Source organism: Vanellus vanellus, assembly GCF_965231255.1.
Source record: "Vanellus vanellus genome assembly, chromosome: 12".
NCBI classification, from domain to species: Eukaryota; Metazoa; Chordata; class Aves; order Charadriiformes; family Charadriidae; genus Vanellus; species Vanellus vanellus.
Window position 1 is genome coordinate 10,456,440 of NC_138917.1, and position 23,186 is coordinate 10,479,625.

General features: G+C 65.0%; 1 protein-coding gene across 3 annotated transcripts in view; it reads right to left on the reverse strand.

The window, feature by feature from the left end:
- Nucleotides 1-127: 127 nt before the first annotated feature.
- Nucleotides 128-23,186, reverse strand: part of CBFA2T3 (CBFA2/RUNX1 partner transcriptional co-repressor 3) — a 28,099-nt gene continuing 5,040 nt past the window's right edge. Inside the window, exons 1-12 of one of the 3 annotated variants that reach the window (XM_082489561.1) lie at nt 19,122-19,188; nt 8,047-8,193; nt 6,508-6,585; nt 5,210-5,451; nt 4,697-4,786; nt 2,883-3,064; nt 2,516-2,775; nt 2,305-2,390; nt 1,821-2,016; nt 1,615-1,683; nt 1,183-1,373; nt 128-431 (exon numbers count right to left, since the gene is read on the reverse strand). In XM_082489561.1, the coding sequence (XP_082345687.1) occupies nt 132-431; nt 1,183-1,373; nt 1,615-1,683; nt 1,821-2,016; nt 2,305-2,390; nt 2,516-2,775; nt 2,883-3,064; nt 4,697-4,786; nt 5,210-5,451; nt 6,508-6,585; nt 8,047-8,167 (1,815 nt within the window). In that variant the 5' untranslated portion in view covers nt 8,168-8,193; nt 19,122-19,188 and the 3' untranslated portion in view covers nt 128-131. Of the gene's footprint in view, nt 432-1,182; nt 1,374-1,614; nt 1,684-1,820; nt 2,017-2,304; nt 2,391-2,515; nt 2,776-2,882; nt 3,065-4,696; nt 4,787-5,209; nt 5,452-6,507; nt 6,586-8,046; nt 8,194-19,121; nt 19,189-23,186 lie in introns of those variants that run through there. The other 2 variants (XM_082489559.1, XM_082489560.1) reach the window with 2 other exon arrangements.

Sequence of the window (23,186 nt, forward strand, 5' to 3'; positions counted from 1 at the left end):
AGGTCGTTTCGGAGGTCACACGAGTCAGGTAGCTGAGGAAATTGCATCGAGTGCAGTCCATGTCTTTTGGAGAGCGGTGGTAGCAGCAGCGGCGGCGGCGGCGGCGGCGGCGGCAGCAGTCCAAGGGCGGCTCAGCGGGACGCGCTCTCCAGCGGCGCCGGGGTGGCCGGTGTGCCGGCGCGGGAAGCGGCCGCCGAGCCTGTCTCACTGGGGCTGCTGGCGATGGTGGCCACCCCGTCGGGCTGGCACGGGCCCGGTGGCAGCCCCACACCGGCGGCGGGGGTGGCGGGGGCTGGCAGCCCTTGCAGAGTCTGCCCGCAGACGTGGTGGTGCTTCTCCCAATCCTTGTGCTGGCAGAAGGAGCCGCAGTAGCGGGCGGTGTTGCAGCCGCTGCAGGTCTCGCTCGCTTTGCGCCCGCAGTTCCAGCAGCTCTGCGGCGATGCAAAGCCAAACCTCAGCACTGGATCGTGCACCCCCCATCCCAGACCAGGTACCCCCATCCTGGATCATGCATCTGCATCCCAGACCATGCACTCCACCCCAGACCGTGCATTCCCAACCTGGACCACGCACTCTGTCCCAGACTGTGCTCCATCCTGGACTGTGCACCCTGTCCTGGACCATGTATCCCCATCCCAGAACTTGTACATCATCCTGCACCATACAACCCCATCCTGGACCATGAATAGCATCCCGGACCTTATATGCCCATGCTGGACCGTGCACTCCATCCCAGACTGTGGTCCTCCATCCTGGACTGCGCACCCTGTCCCAGACCATGCACCCTGTCCTGGACCATGCACCCCCATCCCAGAACTTGCACATCATCCTGGACAATGCATCCCCATCCTGGACCGTGCACATCATCCCGGACCACGCATCTGCATCCCAGAGCATGCACATCATCCTGGACCATGCATCCCCATCCTGGACCGCGCACCTCCATCCCAGACTGTGCTCCCCCATCCTGGAATGTGCACCCCATGCTGGAACGTGCACCCCCATCCCCAGTTTGCTGCAAGAAATTCCCTCTTCTTCCCATCCCGTGGTGTTGCCACAGCCTCCCTGGTACCCACGCTCGCACGCACAGATGCTACAAACTTGATTACAAAAGGAGCAGGTCCCAAACACCCGTGCTGCCACCAACCCTGTCCCCCCTGGCTCGTCCCCACCAGCCCCCACCTCGCTCGAGTCCTCCTGCTGATTGATGACGGTCAGGGCATCCTCCGAAGCCTGGCGCTTGGCCTCGGCCAGGGCTCGCTCCATCTTGGCTCGCTCCGTCGTGATCAGCTCGTGGGCTTTCCGCTCGGCGTCTGACACGGCCTTCTGCAGCTCGGACATGGCCTGACGCTTCACCTCGTTCACAGCTTCTTCTGGAAGGAAGGCGGCCGAGTGTGGCACGGGGTGTGCCAGCACCCCAGCCCCCGGCGCCGCACATCCCTCTCCCGCAGCAGCTCCCTGGAAGGGCTGCGAGCATCCACCCCATGCCGCAAACCCACCCTGACCCCCTCCATCCCCACCGGCACCCCGATGCAGCGCAGGGAGGGGATGGGGCAGAGACCCTGCCAACTCAGCACACCGATGGGCGCCGGTGCCCACCCCACACACACTCACCAGCCTTCCTCCAGATCTCCTCCGGCATGTACCCGGAGAGGGGCCGCGGCGTGAACTCCCGGTGAGCGTCTGCGAAGGAGATGGGGTGACTCCGTTAGGAGATGCCGTCTCCTTTGAAACCCCCCTGCTGGCAGCGCCGGACCCCCGGGGGGAACGGCACAGGCGCAGCCCCCTTGTACGCACCCCGCAGCCCCGGGGGTCAATACCTAACTGGGGTGCCTCGGAGGCGGAGGAGCTGTTGTGGGGGCGGGCGGAGGGGGGGCTGCCTTTCTTCATGTCCTCAGCATCGCTGTAGCGCCGGATCCAGTGGTTGAGCTCCTCGCGGTCGGCCTCCTGGCACCGCCGCAGCACCGTCAGCGACCGGCGCGTCTTCTCCACCATGTCCATGATGCAGTTCAGCAGCTGCGGGGTGGGGGGTGGGCAACGTTAGGATGGGAGAGGGCTCTGCCACAAGCACCTGGGGGGACTGTGGTACCCGGCGCTGCGGGGGGGAGGGATTTGGGCTATGCTGGTGTGCCGCTCCGGCTGTGAGGAGCAGAGGATGCTCGGGAGAAAAGCTCTTGGGGGGGGACACACAGTGGGGATGGAGGGAAAAAGGTGGGGAGGGGGGAGGCAAAGCACACACGCGCACACACACACACACACACGTATGTCAGCCCCATGGGACTGCCCGGGGGGAGCACTACATACGTTATTGAGGTGTTTCCACTCCTCCGCCCACTCCCGGTCGGTGAGCCGGTGGTCGATCACCTCCTCCTGCCGTGCCCCATGCACCGCTGCAAGGCAAGCACAGGGCAGGGGTCAGCCCCCCGCAGCACCCCTCTCCCTGTGGGGGGGCTCCCCAGCCCCCTGTCCCCCTCCCCTACCCCCAGCCATGGCCCATGAGGATGCCACCGCTCACCGGTGGGCCGCTGGCGCTCGCGGAGCTCCCGGGGGTCAGGGTGGCGGTAGGCGTCGCGGTAGTGGTGCGCCATAGCCATGTCCTCCAGGCGGTAGTGCTGGGGCAGGGGGGGGGCGGCGGAGGGGGGGTGCCCCAGCCCGTTGGGTGGGTGGCTCAGCCCGTTGCTGGGGCTGTAGCGCTGCGCCGGGCTCATGGTGCACGGCCGCTTGCTGAGGTGCTCGGGGTGCAGAGGGTCGCGGTCCAAACCGTTCTCTTTGGTCCTGGGTGGAGAGGAGGAGGTCGGTCCCCAGCAGGCACCAGTGCCCACCGCCCCAGGGAGGAGGGGTGGCAGGGATGAATCCCCAAAAAAACACACACACCCCCTCACCTGTCTGGCGTCCTCCTCTTGCCGCTCTCGCCCACCTCCAGGAGCAGCTCGGAGGAGTCGATGGGAGAGGAGGCGTTGGCGTCCAGCAGCAGCTGCTCGTGCTGGGCCAGGTACTGGGCCGGGGTCTGCTTGGCCATGCGGGCGCAGTGCAGCAGCTCCCGCTGCAGCAGCGGCAGGTTGGCCTGCGGGGGGGGGGGGGGGCGAGAGTCCAGTCCACAGCCTTACAGACGCCCCCCCCCCCAGCCTGGCACCCCCCCTGCCCGGATGCCCCAGCGCAGCCCCCCCCTCCCAGCGCAGCCCCCCCCGGTGCAGCCCGGCTTTGCCCCCAGCCCACCATGGGCAGCAGCCTTCCCTTTGGGGTCCTGCTCACCTTCCCCAGGGGGACATCCCTGGGACCCCACTCGCTGCAGTGTGCCTGGGCCAGCTGGGCTGCTGGGGAGGGAGGGGGGGGGACACATGTGGCACCCCGCAGGATCTGGCCACATGCTGGCACATGCACAGCTTCAACTGAGCCCTGGGCGTCCTGGCAGGGGTTGCAGAGCATCATCTCCCATCCAGGTCGGCCACCTCTGCCGCCCCGTCCCCATAGCTCTCACCTTGGGGACCGGACCCCCCAGGCTGGGGAGCCCCCAGCCCATCTGTCACCCGCGGGGCGCGAGGACCAGCTGTGACCTCTCCCCACACACATCTTCCCCGGGTGCCGCGGCCTCAAGGAGTGCACGGAGCAGCAAGAATTAAGCAGCAAGAGACCCTTCTCTGCCCGGGCGCTCTGACTGCCAGCTCCGGTTTTCTCTTTAGGCGGCTGATCCGCAGCCAAATTCCCATCTGTCGGACACGTTAGCACCCGAGCCGGAGATGCGCGCTGCGGCGAGCGGGGCCGGACCCTCCCCTTCCCCAGCGCGGGAGGGGGGAACAACCCCGCAAAACCAAGCGAGCCCCCGAGCCTGGGAAGCACGCCCAGCCCGGCTGGTTGCAGTTAGGATAATGAGAAACATCTGGAGCCCGCGGTGGGAACAGCTGGGAGCGGGGTGCCAGGGCAGCCAGCGGGGCCGCCGCGCGCTTGGCAGCGGGACAGCGGGGACGGCTCCCAGCCCGCCCCGAGCCACGGGGCCACCAGCACCCACTGGGACCCCACCTGGGCGGCCGGGGGCGCCCCGTCCCCCTGCTCCCACGGTCCTCCTGTAAACCCAGGCAGGAGGGTGAGGGGGCTCTGCCGTGTCCCTGTGTCCCCCTCCCCCCTCCCGGCTCAGCCCTGCCACATTTCGGCTCCTGCCTTCCCCTGTCAGGAGCGAACCGCTCCAGCAGCTTTGCAAGCAGATTCCTGCGGCAAGCGCAGAGCTCTGCTGTGGGGGAGACAGGGAGGCAGAGGTGGAAAAGGGCCTTTTTTTTTTTTTCCCCACTTTTTTTTGTTATTCCTCTGCTAACGAGGGGCAGGCGACACCGGGCTCGAACATCTGCCGGCAGCGCCAGTGCTGCCAGGCATGCCAGCGGTCGGTGAATCCCTCCGGAGCGGGGTGACAGTGCAGAGTCAGCACAAAATTAAAAGGCAAATAAAAAAAAAAAAAAAAAAAAGGTTTTTTTTTTTAATGAATTGCAAATGGTTACCAGCTGGGCTGAACCCCACACTTTATTGCAAACAGCCCCGGCCTCGTGTGACTCCACACGTGCAAGGAGCTGGGTGAGCAGGGGGAATGTGTGCCCGGGGGGGGGATGCGGGCCAGCCCCGACCCCAAAATGACCCCCCGAATCCCCCTTTGCCAGCGATGCCAACGCTAACCCTGACGTCCCTGCGGCGCCCGGGCTGGGGAACCCACCTTGAGGAAGGGGATGACGAAGGGTCGCAGCGGGAAGTTGGTGGCTTCCTGAAGCTTGGCGTGAAACTCCTCAATGGTGAGCGTGGAGTTCTGTGGGAACAGGCCGGGCTCAGCGCCGCCAGCCATGGCCCCCCCAGCTTCCCCTGCGCCCCCCGGGGGGACGCTGTGCTGTTTCTCCCCCATTTCTGCTCCTCTGCCAGCTCTGTCACGCTCAAGGGAAAACCATGCTTGAGGGAAAACCATCCTCAAGGCTTCGCTGGTGATGCCAGCAGCGGGGACCCAGTCCTGCACTGTGCCCACCCCAGGTGCTAGGCAGATCCCGGGAGATGCTGGAAAAACCAGCCCCCATTTTTCCAGGATTTAGGTCAATCTAGCACCAATAGGACCCTCTTTCCCAACCCCCCCACCCCTCCCCATTTACCAGCATCTCCATCCCAAAAGGAAAACGCAGGATCCCTGGACAAGGCATCACCCCGCCAGCCCCGGGGCTGACCCTACACCCAGCAGACGTACCACGAGCCCCAGGACGAGGGTGCGCACCCGCTCCCCGATCTCGGGGGAGATGTCGTTGCCGAACTGCTGCAGCGTGGTGAGGAAGCGCTTGAGCTTGGAGAGCTGGCGGGCGCCGCAGGCCGGCGGGAGCTGGTGGGTGGAGAGGGAGGCGGTGGAGGAGGTGGCCGGCCCGTTGCTGAACCCGTTGGGGGTGGATGGGGCCCCATTGATGGCGGTCGGTGAGTGGCTGCTCCCGTTCATCACTGCAAGGAGAGAGGGGGACGGGAGGTCAGAGCGGGTGGCCGTGCCCTGGCACCGCGGGAACAAGGCTGGGCTGGGGGGACCGGAGCATCCTGCCGGGTACCGTGGGGCTTACACCCTCCAACCCCCCCGGCAAGCTTCGGGATGCTGCTGCATCCCTGGGGTTGCATCCTGGACCAGTCCCTGGCACTGCAGGAGGGAGATGCGGGCTGCGGGGAGGGAAGGGATGCAGTGCATGCCCCAGCGCAGCCAGGACCTGATCCTGCTCCTCGACGGTCAAGGCAGCCAAGAGGGAAGAGGCTCCATCCTGCCCCTCTGGGAGCTGCTCAGCAACCCCCAGGAGAATCCATGAGCTGTTTCCCACGGAGCCCAGCCTGCCTTGCAGCACACCGGTGCCTCTGGCCCCGCTGCCCAGGCGGGGAGGACGGGAGCTGCCCGGAGCACCCCCACACCAGGGGACCGCGGGGTGTACATCTGGGGGTGCCAGCCTGCGGTGCGGCAGGCCCCTCGCTCCCGCCCCAGACCTCTGCGCAGCCGGTGCGAGCGCAGGGACCTTTCCGGCAGCCGGCGCGGGCGACGGCACGCGTCACCCCCATCTCCTGACCGCGCGCCGCTCCACGGCACCCAGGCATGCACCGCGCCTCTCCCCACGGCGCGCCGGGCACCCAGATCTCCTGGGATCGCACTAACCTTGCGGTGCCTGCGCCGCCCTGCCTGCCCTGCCTGCTTTGGCGGGCTCCCGCTCGCTCTACGGCCGGGCAGTATCGGCCGCCCGCTAAAGAGGTGCCGAAAATAACCCGGCGGCCACAACTGCTTTTATTCCCGTGACAGGTGCGTTACTAAGTTAGACGCCGCACATGTCCCTCGGCCGGGCTGGGGATGGGGTTCGCATCCCCGTGACCCGCCGGAGCAGGGAGAGGGGCTGGCGCGGGGGGGAGCGCACCCTGCCCGAGCCCCCCACCGTGGCACCGTGCCCCCCGCGGGGACCCCTGCACCTCCCGGGGGGCTGCGGCTGCGGCTCGGGTCTCTCATGAGAGCGGATGCTTCATTTTACTTACAAAGACAGACCATCGACCATTTCAAGCAACCATGAAAACGGCCGCGAGGCAGAAACGTCGGAGGGCCAGCGTCTCGATCTGCAAGCAAAATAAAACACGCTATGATGAGAGAGCAGAGGGGGCAGCTCTCGGCCGGGGGTCCCTGCAGGCAACGCTCCTCCATGGTGGGCACGGCAGGGGCACGCGTGCCATGGGCAAAGCCGCCTGGACCCAGGGATGGAGCCGTGTCCCTGCATCCCAGTGCAGCCGGAGGGAAGGCTCAAGGGATGCTCGGCTGCCTAACCCGGTGCCCGCATTTCAGGATCGCCCCCGCACAGCCCCAGCGCAGAGGGAGGTTTGCAGCACTTCCCCAAGACCGAGAACAACCGAAACACCGTCGCGCTGTGGGCTGAGCCACGGCGGAGAGGCTGCCTGCACCTCCGGCCCCGCGTCCTACACCGAGCCGAACCCAGGGTGCCACATCTGCCACAGGGCTCGGATTAAAAAGCAAAACCCCTCAGAACACAGCCGAGCACAAGCCGATTTCTAATTAGAGAGCATCTGGCCGGGAGGACAGCAGGGCCATGGCGGCGAGCAGCGGTCATCAGGGGGCTGTGTCTCAGGGGGCTGTTTTGGGGTGTTTTCTTCCCCACTGGGGTTTCTAAGCGAGAAGCAGCTACGAGCAAAGCCCCTGTGCACGCATGTCTTGGAGGAGCTGGAGCGACCACTCACTATGGCCACCGCCACTCCTGCCGGGGCAACCAACCTCAGTCCCTGACCGCCCGGATCCTGCCCTGTGCGTGCCTTGTCCAGCTGTGTGCCGGGATGGTGACACCGACACAGGGACCGATCCCTGGCGCAAGCTCTGCAGGTGCACAACAAGCCCACGTGCCACTGGTGCAACCGGTGCATTGGGGCTCCCCCAGTTCAGCGACGCTACAGAGACTCAGGACTTGGACCTCAAGTTCCCCCTGAGTCCCCTGATGCCACTGTGCCATGCCAGGGCAAGGACATCCCTGCCACCACGGCTGGCTGTGACCCTGCCCTGCCACTGCCGGGTGCCACACACAGACGGGCAGGCAGGTCCCCACGCAGCCAGGACCCCCGATGGGGCCAGCTCCGACCGTGGGGACTCCCCCAGCCCACAGCATCCTCCAGCCAGTGCTCTGCAGGAGAGAGTGCCCGGGGCCACGCGCTGCTCTGTGCCACCGTTTGGCGACCTTGTGGCAGGAGACCGGGATGTCTCCGTCCCCAAGCACCGCGCAGGGCACTGCTGGTGATGGGCAGTGCCACAGTGCTCCCCACAGGGACACACGTGACCCAGAGCTCACGGCGTGCGGCCCAAAGCCCTTCTCTGGGGCAAGGATGGGTAATGCCACCCCACAGTGTGGCCAGGGCAAGGATGGGTGATGCCACCCCACAGTGTGGCCAGCACCACGCAGGGGTCTGAGGACACTGCTCATCCCAGGTGCAGCGTGTGACCCAGAGGCAAAGGGAACCGGGCAGCCTCCCTGCCTGGCATCCCATCCTCCCTGTCCCCGCCAGCAGCCCGGTACTCACTGGTGTTTGGTGTAAAGGAGGGATGGCGCGTGGCTCCCTGCGTGACGGCCGGTGGCGGCGGAGGCATGCTGGGCGGCGTGGACCTGGACTGTGTCTTCACGTCGGCCGGCGAGTCGGGCATGGTGGCAACCCGCGTCTCCGCGTTATCTGCAGGGAAAGGGCATGGGGCGGTGAGCGGGGTGTGCCGGGCAGCGCCACGCTTCCCCTCCTAATGGGCATCAGGTCAGGGGCAGAGGGGACCCTTGGGGACCTCGGGCTGGCCTGGGCATCCCCGATCCCTGATGCAGGGCGGCGCGGCTCGAGGCAGGATGGCAGCGACCCTCACCCTGGGCAGTGCTCGGGCAGTGGGGATGGTGCCTGGTGTCCCGTATGTCTGCAGGATGGTGGGGATGGTGACCTCCTGTGCATCTGCGCAATGGTGGGGATGGAGCCCTGTGCCCAGCGCGGATGCAGGGTGGTGGGGACAGGGCAGGGCACCGCTCCGCCCCTGCAGCGCCAGCTCTGCCCCACGCACGGGGCACAGCCCAGCCCAGCACACCAACAGCGTGTATTTCCCTGCAAAGCCATCGCTGTCACGTCCTGGCACCCTCCTGCCAGCAGTTACTTGCCTGTGTCTCGGGAATCCCCGGCTGCCCGCTAACCCCTTGCCATCCCCGGCAGCTACGCGCAGGGCTGCCGCAATCCCAGGCAGGGCTTACGCACAGGCAGTAAATCGTGGGTTCGTTACGGTTGGTGCTCGGTGGCAGCAGTGATGGCAGGACCCGCACGCCCACCGGTGGCTGTCCTCCCACGGCCCCGGCGAGCCCCGCAAGGTGCCGCATCCTGCAAACTGGGGAGCGCGGGGCTCCCCCCCAGGCATCGCTGCCTCCCTCCCACTGCCCTGCGCTTGCAACCCCAAATAACACCCGGCAGAGGCATCCCCGGGGGAAGCGTGCCAGCACCGTCCCCTCCCGACGGCGGTGGCAGCAGGGCCCCGGTGCAAGGTTTCGGCCCTGCGGCTGCCGCGCCGGGCGGTGATGGGTGACCACAAGTGTGGGCAGCTGCGGTGGTCCATCAGTGCGCCCGAGCCCGCGCCGCCGCCGCCGGCCCCAGCCAAAGAAGGAAGCGGCCGCCACGGCCACCCCCCGGCACTGGGGTCCCTGCTGCTCCCCGGCACGCTCCCCGCCGGGCACGGCTGATAAACACTAATCTAATATGCATGCTTAATCCGCTGCAACTGTTGTGAGATTAATTGAACCCTGCAAGAGCACATTGTCCGGGCTAAATAAAACCGGGGCCTCATCCCGAGCAAGATGCTATCGGGGATTGTGCCGCAGCCGATGCCGTTGTATGGAGGACCGGGAGATGAGAGAGTCAGAAGAAAGGGACAAACTCCCGGGCAGTCACCACCGTGGTCCTACAGCATCCTACCCGACGGCTCCAGCACCACGGGAACATCCCCACGCCGGGGGCTGAGCCTCCCGGGCTGCACTGCAATCCTGCGGACGCCTGGATGTGCATGCTCTGGTTTCCCTTTCCTCCCCGCCTTCTCCCACTCCAGCCTTAGGAGAGACCCCAGACCAAGCAGCATCCCTCCCCATAAAACAACGGTTTGTTTACAGGGCCCAAATAAACGGGACATTCTGAAAAACGCCTTCAATCAGCAGAGCGGGATCCAGCCCCAATGGCAGAGGACAGTGCACAGAGTGTGACCCAGACTTGGACTCGGCATCCCCTGGGCATCACCCGCTGCCCAGCTCAGCAAAGCACAACCTGCAGCGCCTCTGCCTCCGCAGCAGGCAGGACCCGCTCCTCCCCGTGACACCGGGCTCTGCGTGGGACATCCCCTTGCCCTTCTCGCCCCCTCCGAGCCCGGGGTTTGCACTGTGGGGCGCTGGCTGGCGTCGCACGCCCAGCGTGGCGTAGCGAGGCATTGCAACACGCTCTTCACGTCTGCAACGCTGCAACCACCCACGTGCTCGGCCCCAGGCCCCGGCTTTCGACGCAACAGCCGCTGGGCGTGGGGACAAGCCACAGCAGCCTGGGGACAGCGTGGCAGCTCGCCCGGGTAAGTGCACCTGCACCAGCTGCCTGCATGGTTCCCAGCGCAGAGGGGCTGCACCGGTGGGTTTGGCTCTGCCATTGCTTGCAGGGATGGAGGAAGCTGCAGGCTGGGAGATGTTCATCCCTGCCTGCATCCCTGTTCCTGCCTGCATCCCCATCCTCATCCCTGCCTGCATCCCCGTCCCTGCCTGCATCCCCGTCCCTGCCTGCATCCCCGTCCTCATCCCTGCCTGCATCCCCATCCTCATCCCTGCCTGCATCCCCATCCCTGCCTGCATCCCCATCCTCATCCCTGCCTGCATCCCCATCTCTGCCTGCATCCCCATCCCTGCCTGCATCCCCATCCCTGCCTGCATCCCCATCTCTGCCTGCATCCTCATCCCTGCCTGCATCCCCATCCTCATCCCTGCCTGCATCCCCATCCCTGCCTGCATCCCCATCCTCATCCCTGCCTGCATCCCCATCTCTGCCTGCATCCCCATTCCCATCCCTGCCTGCATCCCTGTTCCTGCTTGCATCCCCAGCACCATCCCTGCCTGCGTTCCCGGCACCATCCCTTCTTGCATCCTCATCCCTGCCTGCATCGCTGGTACACACCGTCCCTTTCTGTGTCCCCATCCCTATCCCCCTCACTGTCCTGACTCCGCACGCATGCCCATGCTGAGGGGAAAACATGGATACACTCCTTCTGGCATCGACACGGCTTTTCCACAACTTCCCATCAGGAGAAAAGTTTCCACGAAGCTGAGCAAACACCCGGGGAAATGAGGCCTGGCTGTGTTTTTTCTTGTCTTTTCCTATTTTTTTCTCTAAGTCATAAATTTTCCCCGAGGTGTTTGGGTTGCAAACCGTGTGGGCACGAGGACAAGGGACGGCCCCGAACCCAATGAGATTTCTCAGTGCCTGAGCCCAGAAATGCCCAAAACAAACAGAGCCCGGGGTGTCCACAGGATCCGGCCGCGGCCGTGGCACCAACCCAGGCCCTTTGCAGGATGGGACAAGCTCCGTGGCAGGCGAAGGAGTTTATGGGGGGCACACTGCAGCCTCCCGGCAACACCTCCAAAAAATAACTCCCCAACACGACCCAAACTCCGCTGGAATTTTTTTTTTCTTTCTTTTTCTTTTTTCTTTCTTTGGGTTAATTTGTCCCAGCCGCTCGAGGCTGTGTCTGTTTTCCTCCATCTGGTTTCCATTAGGCCTGTGCAGCCCAGATGAATAAGTAATAATATAAAAATAAAAGGATTAGTATTTTCTCCTTGGCTGGCGGGAGCGGGCGTCCCCCGCCCTGCCTCCTGGGGCCAGCGGATGCCGGACCCCGCACACCCCCGCGTGACCCCGAGCCCCCCATTTGTCACACCGGAGGGTTTAACCTCCAGCACACTGTCCCGGGCACAGTCCCCGCTGGGGTGACACACCAGCGCAGCCGCTACCGGCTGAGAAAGCCCCACTTGGAAGCACCAGCAACTCCTGAATCACTCGCCCTGGCTTGTGCATCGCTCTTCCCGGGTGGAAGATGCAGGAGAACCTGTCAGCTGGTCCCCTGCCTCCCACCGGCACTGGGACAAGGCGTCTGCTCGGCTGGGTGCTCCCCAGCGGGCAGTGTTGGATGCTGGAAAGCACCAACGCATGGCGCCATGCAGCTGTGCATGCCCGTAGGCACCAACACGTGGCACGGTGCGACCGTGCACGCCGGCAACCACCAACGCACAGCATCACACAGCCGTGCACACCACTGTGCACCAACGCGCAGCACCGCCCACCCCAGTGGGCACCAACACACGGCATCCTGCAGCCGTGCATGCCAGCAGGCACCTATGCATGGCACCCTGCAGCCTGGTGCCTGACGGACGGGGCCCGGCAGCCGGTCCAGCCCAGGGTCTGTTGTTTCCCACGGCCCCGGGGAGCCCGTCCCACCGCTGCAGGCTCTGCCCCAGCCCGGGGTACCCGTCCTCCCCGGGCAGCGAGCGGCCCCTGCTCTCTGCAGCCTTGGGCAGGACCAGGGAGCAGCTGGGGATGGCAACAGGGACACGAGCCCGATGACTGCGGAGCACCCAGGCTGGCTGCTTTACTCTCCACCTCTCCAGGGACGGGGATGGAGAGGGCAGGGAGCTGCCCCGGATTTGGGCGTTGGAAAGCTCCGGCTTCCCACAGCCCTCCTCTCCCAGGCTGGGCAAAGCTTCCCAGGAGAGGAAGGGGTTAAAAGGGAATTAAAAGACCAGCATCCTTCATGCTCTCCAAATGGCCACAAATGAAATCCAGATGCTGGAGGCGACGTCTCCCGAAGCCAGGCTGCCTCCGAAACAAAGGCGAGCATTCCTGCTCCTCAGCTGCCGCTGCCACAGGGGCCAAGAACAACTCCCCGATAAGATGGCGAGGGACCGAGCCGTCCCAGCTGGAGCACGTTAGGGAAGCGCGCGGTGCCGGCGGCCAGGCAGCGCCACCGGCCATGTGCACGAGCCCCGCAGAGGTGGTGGGAGCTGCAGGGTACCATCATCTCCCACCTCCCCTGCACCCATCCTGATCCCCTCCCCAGGGATGCGGTGACAATGGGGGTCGGTGACAGCAGGCAGCTTGGAGGTGGCTCGTCCCCAATTGCATGTGGAGTGGAAGGGGAGAGAAAAGGAAAGCCAATTAATAAAGCCCTCTGCACAAGATATAAACGAACCGGGCTTTGGCCGGCTCCGGGCCTGGGGAGGCGCTTGCAGGGTCGCTGGGGCAGGGAGCTCTTGCCACAGGTAACGGCTGCCGCGAGGACAAGGGGACACAGATGTGCCCGGTGGCGCCGAGGGAGCGCTGGCAGCAGCGCCCAGCCCTGCCGGGCACTTGTGCCCTGCCTGCACTCCTGCCTGCAGGCAGAGACCCTCACAAGGATGCTCATGCCCTGAGTGGCACAAGTCTTGCTCTGTGCTGCTCCTCCAGCCCGGGGGGACGGTGGCAGCCTGGCCCAGCATGGGTGACCACGCCGTGCCAACCAGCTCACGAATTTTGGCATTGTCCCTGCGGTTTAGTTTGGCTGCTCAGCTGAGCGGGACCTGCCACCCTTGCACCGCCACGGCAGCCCTCTGCGCCGGTTGGCAAGGCAGCCTTCGTCCCTGCCGTCCTCAACTTGCCCACGGGTGTCGTGGGACAGGTCCCACGCCGCTGGCCCGGGCTGGGACACTCCCCACCCACCCAGTGCCGGGACCAAAGAGGGTTTCGCCAGACACATCCCGATTTGCTTCGCTTTCCCCACAGCCCCATTGCGTGAGCCGCCCCCGGCTGCGCTGCCTGCACCAGCTGTGCCAGCATCCCGGCGATGTCCGGCGCTGCCGGGCGATGCTCTACAAGCAACGCTCCTGGCTCGGCTCCAGGGCAGCGGCTGCCAGCAGGGACCCCAGCGCCTGGTCCCCGTCCACCTCCCCCATGCAGTGCCAGCACGGCTCCACGTGGGACATCGGCACCCGGGGCCAAACCTCCCCCATGTGCCCTGAGCCCAACAAACCCCATTTCTCAAGCCCCAACCAGCCACCCAGGGACCCAAACCCGCCACCTCAGCTCCGCGCAGGTGTTGACAACCGGCTCCTGCTCCCCTCCAGCCGGCGTGGCCAGGGAGGAGGGAGATGGCGTCGATTTTCCTCAAAACAACAACAACAACAAAAAGCCAAAAAAAAAAAAAATAAGGCGCCCTCTCTGTTTTACAAGCCTTCATTTGCTATTGTTTATGTAAACAGGTAAATTGTTTCGTATCTCAATTAAAAACATCTGCCACATAAATGAATACCAATTAACTCATCCTGTTTTTAATTACTCTGTTAATTACACACAGGCAGCAAAAAGGATGGCAGGGGAATAGGGAAAGCATGCTTACAACCCCCCCTTCTTCCCACCTTGCTCTTGGCAAGGATCCGAAATGTGCCCAGATAATGATGGATTAAGGTGGCTGGTGAAAAGCATGGCTCGTGGCCAGCTCCGGCGTGGCGGCTCCCTCCTGGCCCAGCCGGGTGCTGCCGGGGTGCCTTGCGGGGGTATTTCCCAGCACCCTCCCCAAGAGGCGCCGCGCCACCCTGTTTCGGAAACCCCGGGCCCCGTGGGACGCGCCAACGCCGCCTGCGTCATCCCCTGTGCCGGCGGCGGCCACGGCACAGCCCGGCTGGCTTTCCCGGTGTCGGCCCCACGTTTGCTCTCGAAACATGTCCCGGGGGGAGAGAAACCTCGGGATGCCGAAGCATGCGGGAAGGGCGGGAGGATGGAGGAGGCTTTGCACGGGCAGCATCCTCGTGGACCAAGCACATCCTCAAGCTCCGTGTTGCCCTGGGGAGCCCTCCTGCCACCGAGGGGCTACACCTCCGTGGGGGCACAGCGGCATGGGGTGGATGCCATCCTCAAGTCGGGCCAGCGGCAATCGCCGAGGGACCCTGGGCGCCGTCAGCAGCCTCGGGCTCGCAGCCCCTCGCCTCACTTCCCCCCCCCCCCCCCCCCCCCCCCCCCCGGCTGCGGGAAGCTTTCCAAGCAAGCAGATGGGGCAGGGGAGCAGCGGCAGCGAGGAGGAGAGCAGAAAAGGCTATTTTCTCACGCTACATATTTTACAAGTTGAACATTTTGTGCATTTCAGCCTTGCCTGTAAAAGCAGCTCGGGCTCAGCCCCGGGACTCGACGTCGGAGCTTGTGAGTCAACAGCGGCTGGTGGCAACGTGGCCAGCCGGTGCGAAAAGGGGCCGGCCAGTGGGGTACCCCCCCCCGAGAGGGTCAGGCTGGGGGGGTCCTCCTGACCCACTGGTGCTGGAGGAGCGGCAGGACAGACAACGACCCCCTCCAAGCCCCCCAGCTGGGGCACAGCATCTGCCGCAGATGCTGCCCGCAGCATTGCACCCCGGTGCCACCGTCTGACCTGTCCTGCCAGCAGCTCCGGGGCGGCGGGGGGAGGAGGGCACGCACACACCCTCACTGCTCCCCAGCTGCCTTACGCTCCTGGAAATTAAATATACTGGCTAAACACCGCGAGTAAACAGAGTGTCTTGGCCAGCCCGGCACACCTGCAGGCACGTGGTGACATGGGGCTGGGGGTGACCCCCACCAGCAGCACCGGCCGGAGCTGCCCCCTGCCCAGGAGACACCCACGTCTCGGCTGCAAACCACCCCCCCAGTGCAAGGGCTGCGGGTGCATCACCATGGCGGCCGCGCCGGAAGGGCAACCGATCCACCAACGCGTTGCCGAAGGGGCGCCCCAAAACCAGCCCGATGCCCCAGCTGCGGAGCTGGATGCTTTTCAAGGGCAGGGAAAGGTTCAGGCTAAAACAATTTTTGCAGCCGCCCAGCCACGTGCACGGGGATGCTCATGCCCAGCGGTGGCCTTGATGGCTGGAGCGGGGACAAGTGGCACAAGCAGCCAGGGGACTCGGGGCGTTTTGGAGGCAGAGAGTGTCTGGGGAAGGAAAAACATCCCCCCCTCCGCACGCCAGCACCAGTGGGGAGCTCCAAGCAAGGTCCCTGCAGCGTGGGAACGCCGAGGCGCCGCCGGTTCCCCAAGGACGCCGGGCTGGCTCATGCCCTGCAGACACCAGGACGGTAACAGCTCCGAGGGGGTGCCGAATCCAGCCGTGCATCCCCACAGCCGCTGCATTACTGACTCTCTGTTGGTTTTTTTAACCGCAGGCTCCATTTCGAGGCGATTTTGCCCATGTGAGAATGAATCAAACAACACAGGAAAAAAAATATTAATGAGAATTTTGCAAAATAAACAGGAAATCCTTTGGATGCTTTCTGGAAACATTGGTCAGCATCTTCCAAAGGAAAGCTGCTTGTCAAGGTGGGGTTGCCCCCAGGGAGCCTGAGCACGCTGGGAGGGATGGCTGAAAACAAGCTTCAGGAAATCTAAAAATAAACCCTGAACCGGACAATGGCACTAATGCCAATGGCACCCAGGCAGGGGAGTTCTCCTCTGCGTCATCAGCCTTGTCTCACCCCGCGCCGGCCATCGTGAAGCTTGCAAGGACTGGTTCCAGCTTGGGGACCACCCCCCATCCCCCATCCCCAGCCTGGTGGGGCAGCTAAATCCAGCTCCCGCCCGTGGTCCAGCTTGGAAAGCACAGGCCAGGGCTGCAGCATCCGATCCGCATCCCCTCAACCCCAGCAGCAGCATTTTAGCCCAGTTTAGCACCCAGTTCAGCGGTGCAACCCACGGGCTGCCCCCGCTCCCTCCCAGGGCCCAGGCAGCCCTGTTTGCAGAATCAGGCCCTGATCTGCCCAAAACCTTGTGCACACTGCGACTGTGCTGGTCTGGCCAGGGGCAGAAGCAGCACCGGTGATGGTGGCGGGGGCCGGTGTGTCCCCCTGGGGGAGGGGGCAGCCCCCTGCCCCACTGCCAGCACTCGTGCACGCCTCACTGGCAGCCCTGCACTCCTTGGCTGTCTCACCGGCAATCCACTGACCCCCATTAACAGATGTAATTTACGGGGTGCTTCTCCTCCCCGGGGGTCCCGCTGCCCCCCACAGCACCCCACACCCCTTCCCTGGGTGGCCGCCGGCAGGGAGCCAAACTGCCTCTGGACCGCACCGGGGATTTGAGGCGGCTGCCAGCAGTGAGCGGAGCCGAGACCCCATTTCCACGGCAAAGCCGGATGCCGCACAGCCCAGATCCTGCCTGGGGTTTTCCACACCTGAAAACAACCGCGGCTCAGAAGCAGAAATCAGGGGAAGGGACGCAGGGGACATCAACAGAGACCCGCCAGCCCCCAGCCCCGGGTCCCCCACGGGACTTGCCAGATCCCCCTCCCCGGCACGCTGACTGCGGGCATCCCACCCCGGCCGTGCCCACAGGGCTGCCCCGGAGCCCGGCAGTGCCGAGTGTGCTGCGGCCACGGGCAGAGGCTGAGGGGCTGCTCGACCCTCCCAACCCAAATCGCGGCTGAGCACCAGAGTATTTTTCCATCCTGCACCCTGGGAGTTCCCGGTGTAAGGGGCAAATCCTGCACCCACACGAGGCCTCGCTGCCGCCCTGCCCAGACCCGGCACCCACCCCCTGCCACCACCCAGCGCCACGGGAGAACAACCTCCCCCCCCGCCAGGCTTCTTGGCTTTCCCTCCCTACAAGCCAACATCTGCAGCCACACATTTTTCAAACAAAACACACCCAACATCTGGCCGTCCCCGGATAAAACCTTACCTGCCAGCACGGACACTGTCCGGGCCTGCCGGGAGGCAGCAGGCAGGGAAAAATCCCTTTGCACAGCCAAGTTCATCTCCGCCTTCCTCCCCAACCACAGCAAAAGCAAAGCTCAAAACTTCTCCCTGCATGGAAATGCTCTGCGCGGGGACCTGCCTTCTCCTCCTCCAGGGACCCAAGCGCCTGCCCCGGGTGGCAGCTCGGTCCCACGGGGCTCCTCACCCGTGGACCGCGGGCACCGGGGCTGTCAGCATCCTCCCCGGCTGCTACTCCGCATTTGCTGTGGGGTTTTGGGATGGTTCCCCCACATCTCCGTGCCCCGTACCACAACAGAGCTCACCCCGCCGCGCTGCCAAACAGACGGACGTTTGCAGAGCGTCTTCAAGTCGCTCGACAAAGGAGCGGAGAATTAATATTCCTTCTAATTAAAGGCAGAAAAATCTCTTTGTTCCTGAACAGAGAGAAAACAACAGAAGGAAGAGCTCAAAAGCTCTTTCTAAGCTAGAGACGAGACCATCGCTTAGATTCAAAGACACTGTCAACGTGCACGTGACCTCAAATTAAAAAAACAAAATGAAACCCAGCAGCGGCAGCAGCAGCTCCTCTCCGAAAACGAAGGAAAGTTGCAAAGTTTTTCTTGGCTAATGTGTGTGTGTGGGGGGAATCCAACAAAAGGTGTGTTTAACCAGAGAAACACTCTGCAGTATCCGAAGGCACCATCCAGCGGCGAGGGGGAGTGACAGGGAGAGCCGGCCGGGCCCCGGCCCACGTCACGGAGGAGCCACGGAGGAGCGCGGTGCCAAGCCCGCTCCATCGCGATGCCGACAGCATCCCCTTAGCAAAGCCAGGCCACCGCCGACGGAGCTGGACGGTGATTAATGGCTGCGAGGTTCAGAAGCAGGGCAGCGCTGAGGCAGAGCGCTGGAGGCTCCCCAAGCCAGCCTTCCTTCCCAAATCTGCATCTGATACCACCGTCCCCCGGCACAGGCGAGGACACGGCACGTGTCCCCGGCACGGACCCATGTCCTCGCACGTAAACACAGAATTATGCTGGTGCAGCTGGAACTTCCCAGATCAGCCCTGGGGTTGCTGGAACTTCCCAAACCCTGGGTTTCCTCCCACAAACTCTCCCGAGTGGATCAGCTCCTCCTCGCCACGGAACACGGCTCCATCTCTAAATCGGCGGCGGTTGGAGCGGGATGCGGAGCCGGCGGGATGGCGCTCGAAGGAGGAGGGATGTAGGGATGAAAAAGGCTTCTCCCGCCGGGCAGAAGTCGGGAGCCACGACCCGGGAGGCACAATCTCGCTTGGGTTCCCGGGGATGCTGGGCGGCCCCACGCTGCCCCGGCTCTCGGAAAGCAGCTGCCGGGTACGGGGAGGGGAGCGCCGGCAAAGCCCCGGCCCCGCCGCGGCGGGGAAGAGGGGTCCGCATCCCGCCGCCCCTGCGTGAGCGCGCTGCGTGGGAGCGGGACCCACGGTCGCGGCAGGCCGCTCCTGCCCTGCACGGACGGCGGCTCCGGTGGCCGCTCGCCCCGGCTGCGCCTCCGCTAGCCCTGCCCTGCTCCGCCGCCGCGGCGCGTCCCGGGGGTGGCCGAGCCACGGGGCCGGCGAGACCGCGGCGGCGGGGACCGCGCTCGCTCGGGCAGCGGGAGCACCTCCGTCCCCTGCGCACCGGCAGCTTCCCCGACATCGGGAGCATCCCCCGCGCACCGGGAGCCTCCCGGACTCCTGCGCACCGGCAGCATCCCCCGCGCACCGGGAGCCTCCAGCTCTCCTGCGCACCGGCAGCATCCCCCGGGCACCGGGAGCATCCCCAGCCTCTCTTCCCCGGGGGCCTCCCCGGGCACCGGGAGCCTCCCGATCCCCGTTCCCGGTCGCGGACGGCACTTACCGTCCTGAGGTGTGGCGGAGGCGTGAGGTAAGTCCCAAGGCAGGGGCCGGCAGGAGCGGCCAGAGCCGGCAGCGGCCCCCGGCGGCGGCGGCAGCGGCCCCGGCCCGGTTAGGGCCGGCGCGGGCGGAGCGCGGCCCCGCGGCGGCGGCTGCCCCCGGCACCTGCCCGCCGCCGCTCGCCGCGCCCGGGGCCGCCGGGGGCCGCCAGCCCGGGGGTCGGGGCGCTTCCCACCCCCCCCGGAGGGGGGGCACCGGAGAAGCGGGGGGGATGGCGAAGGCGGAGAAGCCGCTAAATCCGCGGGGCCGGTTCACCCCCGACGCGCTGCCCGGCGGCGCATCCTCCGGCACCGCGTCGCGGCCATGGGGCGTCCGCGGCCGCGCTCCGTGCCGTGCCGTGCCGTGCCGTGCCGGGCCGGGGCCGCCCGCAGCGCCCGCTGCCGCCGCGCCGCCCGCCCGCCCCGGAGTGAGCGCCGCCCGCCCGCGCCGCTGCCTTAGACGGCGCCTCCACCGGGCCCGGCAGGGGGCGCCCCGCCGCCGCCGCCGCCGCCGCCACCGGAGCGGGGCCCCCGGGAGGGGGGGGAAGACCGGGGGAGGGGGGACCAGGATGTACGGGGACACGGGGCTGCACGGCACCGGGGGGCTGCACGGTGCTTCGCGGGGTGCACAGGGGATGGGGACTGGAGGGGGATGGGGTTGGGGGGTGTGGAGTGTTGCCGTGCAGGGGGTGCACGGGGTTTGGGGGTTGCAGGGGGGGGCGGGGTTTACAAAAGGTTCAGGGTTGGCAAAGGGTTGAGGGTGCCGAAGACTGAGGGTTGCAAAGCTCGGGGCGGGGGGGTGGAGGGGGTTAGGGGGGGGCTGCATGAGTGGGGGGCTGCATGAGTGGGGGGCTGCATATATTTTGGGGGGCTGCAAGGGGCCGGGAGTTGTTTGCGTGGGGTCAGGGAACTGCAAGGGGACCGGGTCAGGGCTTGCCTGGGGCGTGGGAACAGCGAAGGGGCTGGGGCTGGGACTTGCAAGGGCTGGAGCGGGGTGGGGGTGTTTGCAAGGGGCTGAGGTCTGCGGGGCGCTGGAGTTGTGGTTGCTCTGCTTCCCTCTGTGGAAGCCCAGGGGCCAAGGTTCCAATAGGAGCAGCCACATGTGCATCCAGAAGCCCCATGGGCACAGCCCCCATTGGCACCCCACGGTACACATGGCCATCCTGGCCTGGCCTTGGGGTGCCCCCCACCCTACTTGGCCTCGGCAAGGCTCCCTTGGGTGGCCACGCTGTGCCCCGGCACCGCGGGAATGCCAGCAGGGCCCTTCCTCCAAAGCTGCCCGTGGCAGCGGTGCATGGATTCGTGGCAATGCCTTCCCACGCTGGCTCCCCAGCGTGTCCTTCCTGTGTGCCCCATGCCAGCTGGGGGCCAAGCATTAAAAATTTCCCAACCCCCCAACCCCCCAAGTCCTACTACGATGTTGTTGCTTGCTTGTGCGCCCAGTAACGCAAGCCCTGCTAATTTCCCTGCCAGCCAAAGCCCTGCCTCTTTGCGTAATTACTCTGCTTGGCAGCTGCCTTCCCTCTGCGAGTTGCTGTGCAGAGCCTTTGCCGCCCGTATGGTTGTTGTATTACTCATCCTCACCCGCTTCCCAGGACTCCGGCGCTGGGGACCGCAGCAGCCTTGCCAGGCGGCGAGTCACCGCTGCACGGCCATTGCACAACTGCTGCCGGGGTGTTGGGTGGCACCGCCGCTGCAGAGCCGCTGCACGGCCACTCTACAGCCGGTGCACAGCCCTGGCATGACCGATGCACCATCACTGCATGGTCACTGCATAGGCACCGCACAGCCGCTGCGCAGCCACTATAAAACTGCTGCATGGCCACTGTGTGACCATTGCATGGCCAGTAAATGACTAGCACATGGCCACTGTGCGACCACCGTACAGCCACTAAATAACCACTGCATGGTCACTGCACAGGCAAATTCCCACCCATGTCACCCCACTGATGGGGTCACAGCAGGACAGCGCTGCAGCACCCCAACCCAGCCCTCTCCCCCACTTTTGGCCATCCCAACCTCCAGCTCTGGTTTTGCCCCCATTGTTCCCCCTGAGAGCTGACATGTACTGCTGTGCCACTCTCACGGTGGCTCGGCACCGACAGTGGGGGGCTCAGGGCATTTCCCCGCTTCAGTAGGATGAGCAGGTCTGTGCCCACCCCAGAAGTTTTTGCACCTACACCGATGGGCACGGTGTGAGCATGCTGCTCAGCGTCTGGGCAGCACCACGCACCCTGCTGTGCCCTCTGCCTGCCCTGCCTGCGCTTCCCAGCCCGAAGCGCTGGGGTTGTCCCCATTCCTGCCCTCATTTCCCACAGGGTTTTTCTCAAGGAGCCCCTTGTGGGTGAGTGACATGGCCCCACCGGTGATGGCCCACCAGCATTGGAGGAAAATTCCCCCCTGCACTCAGCTGCACGCCCACCCCGCTGCCTGCCTGGCTTTGCATAGGCGGCACCGGCTGGCACATGCAAATGCCGGTGGTGCGTGTGCATTTGGACACGCGGTGCATGGTGCAGTCCCCCACCGGCGCACACGACGAGGCTTTGCAGAGCACCAGCCATCACCGAGGCATCCCAAGGGAGCACCCCGTTTTTCTGGGGTGCCATCACAGGGCTTCTTTGGGCTCTGCCGCTGTGTCTGGCTGCTCACCAGGACGGCAGGGACCTGACCTCGGGAGTGACCATGCTCTTGGCTAGGTGGGCTGTCCTACACATCCATCCCAATGCCGTGCAAGCCGCTGAATGGTTTGCAAACCCATCCCCACGGACCTGCCAACACCCTGCCCGTGGGCACCTTGCGGGGACCTGCCGGGAAAAGCCACAACCTCTCCATCTCCTGGTTAATTTGGGGTGTAGCCGAAGGATGCTATCAAATACCTGGCACCAGCCAAGGTGGTCGAGCTGAGGCTGTGCCAGGCAGCTGTGAGCCCACAGTCTTTGCAGCGAAGGCGGATGGAGCCGGGCACAACCGCCCTGCCGGGGCCACCGCGCAGGCGAGAGCTGCCCATCCACCGGTGGGACAGGCAGGCAGCGGCGCTGCAGCACACATGGGATGGCGTGGGCGGGAGGGAGCCACGCCGCGTCCCCCCCAGCGGCGTTTGGGTGGCGGGGTCTGCTTCGTTTCTATTCCGCTCGCGCAGCCTGTAATTTTGGTCTATTGAAGTCATAATTCACTACTGTGAAAATAAACATTTGTGTTAGCTCGCTTTATTTGGCGGGCCTCGTCTGAATGTTAATAATTCCCTGCCAGCGTGCTTGCACATGGCCTTGGCCGCCGGGACAAAGCCCGGGCACCCATAGCTGTGGTCGTGCCCGTGGCTGTGGCCATGCCCATGCCCATTCCCACGGCTGCCTCCTTGCATGCTTGGGGTAGGATCTCACCAGCCTTCGCATGCTGTCCCCAGGGAGCCCTGGATCCCAACAGAGAGGAGATGGGGACACAAGTGCCCCTTTGAGCTAAGCTGGGGGTAACGAGGGAGCTGGCTGCTGCAAGATAAAGGTAATACGAAGGTAATATTTTGAGTAAAGCGGACGGAATCCACCACCTGCTCTGGACCCTTCCCTGCCCGCTCCTGTCCCTGGTTTTATTTGCCTGCACTGTTTTGTGGGTGCTCCCACCTGCAGCAGAGATGCCCCAGCACCCACCCTGTGCCATAGCCGAGCTGGGGCAGGCAGGAGGACGCCTGGGCCACCCTCCGGCTGTCCCCATGGCTGTCCCCCTCCCTGTCCCCACTCAGCCACCAGCCGGGGCAGCGCTGGCCCCAGGGCTCCCCGGGTTTCTCCCTGCTGGCCGCGGGGGCTGGTGCTTCCCCTCAGCATTTGCATCTTCCCAGCCTTTATCTTTCTCCCAGTCTCTGTATTGCTGCAATTACAGACACTTTAAAACACAATGATCTGGCTGTTAGTGTGATGGATGACAGAACCTTTCTGTCTGGTTTAAATCATTGCCGAGAGTGAGCAAACTTCCCCGGCTTAACCCCTTCGTGCCGCCCAGCCCGCTCCCTGCCCAGCCTGGGCTGGTGGCCACTGGCT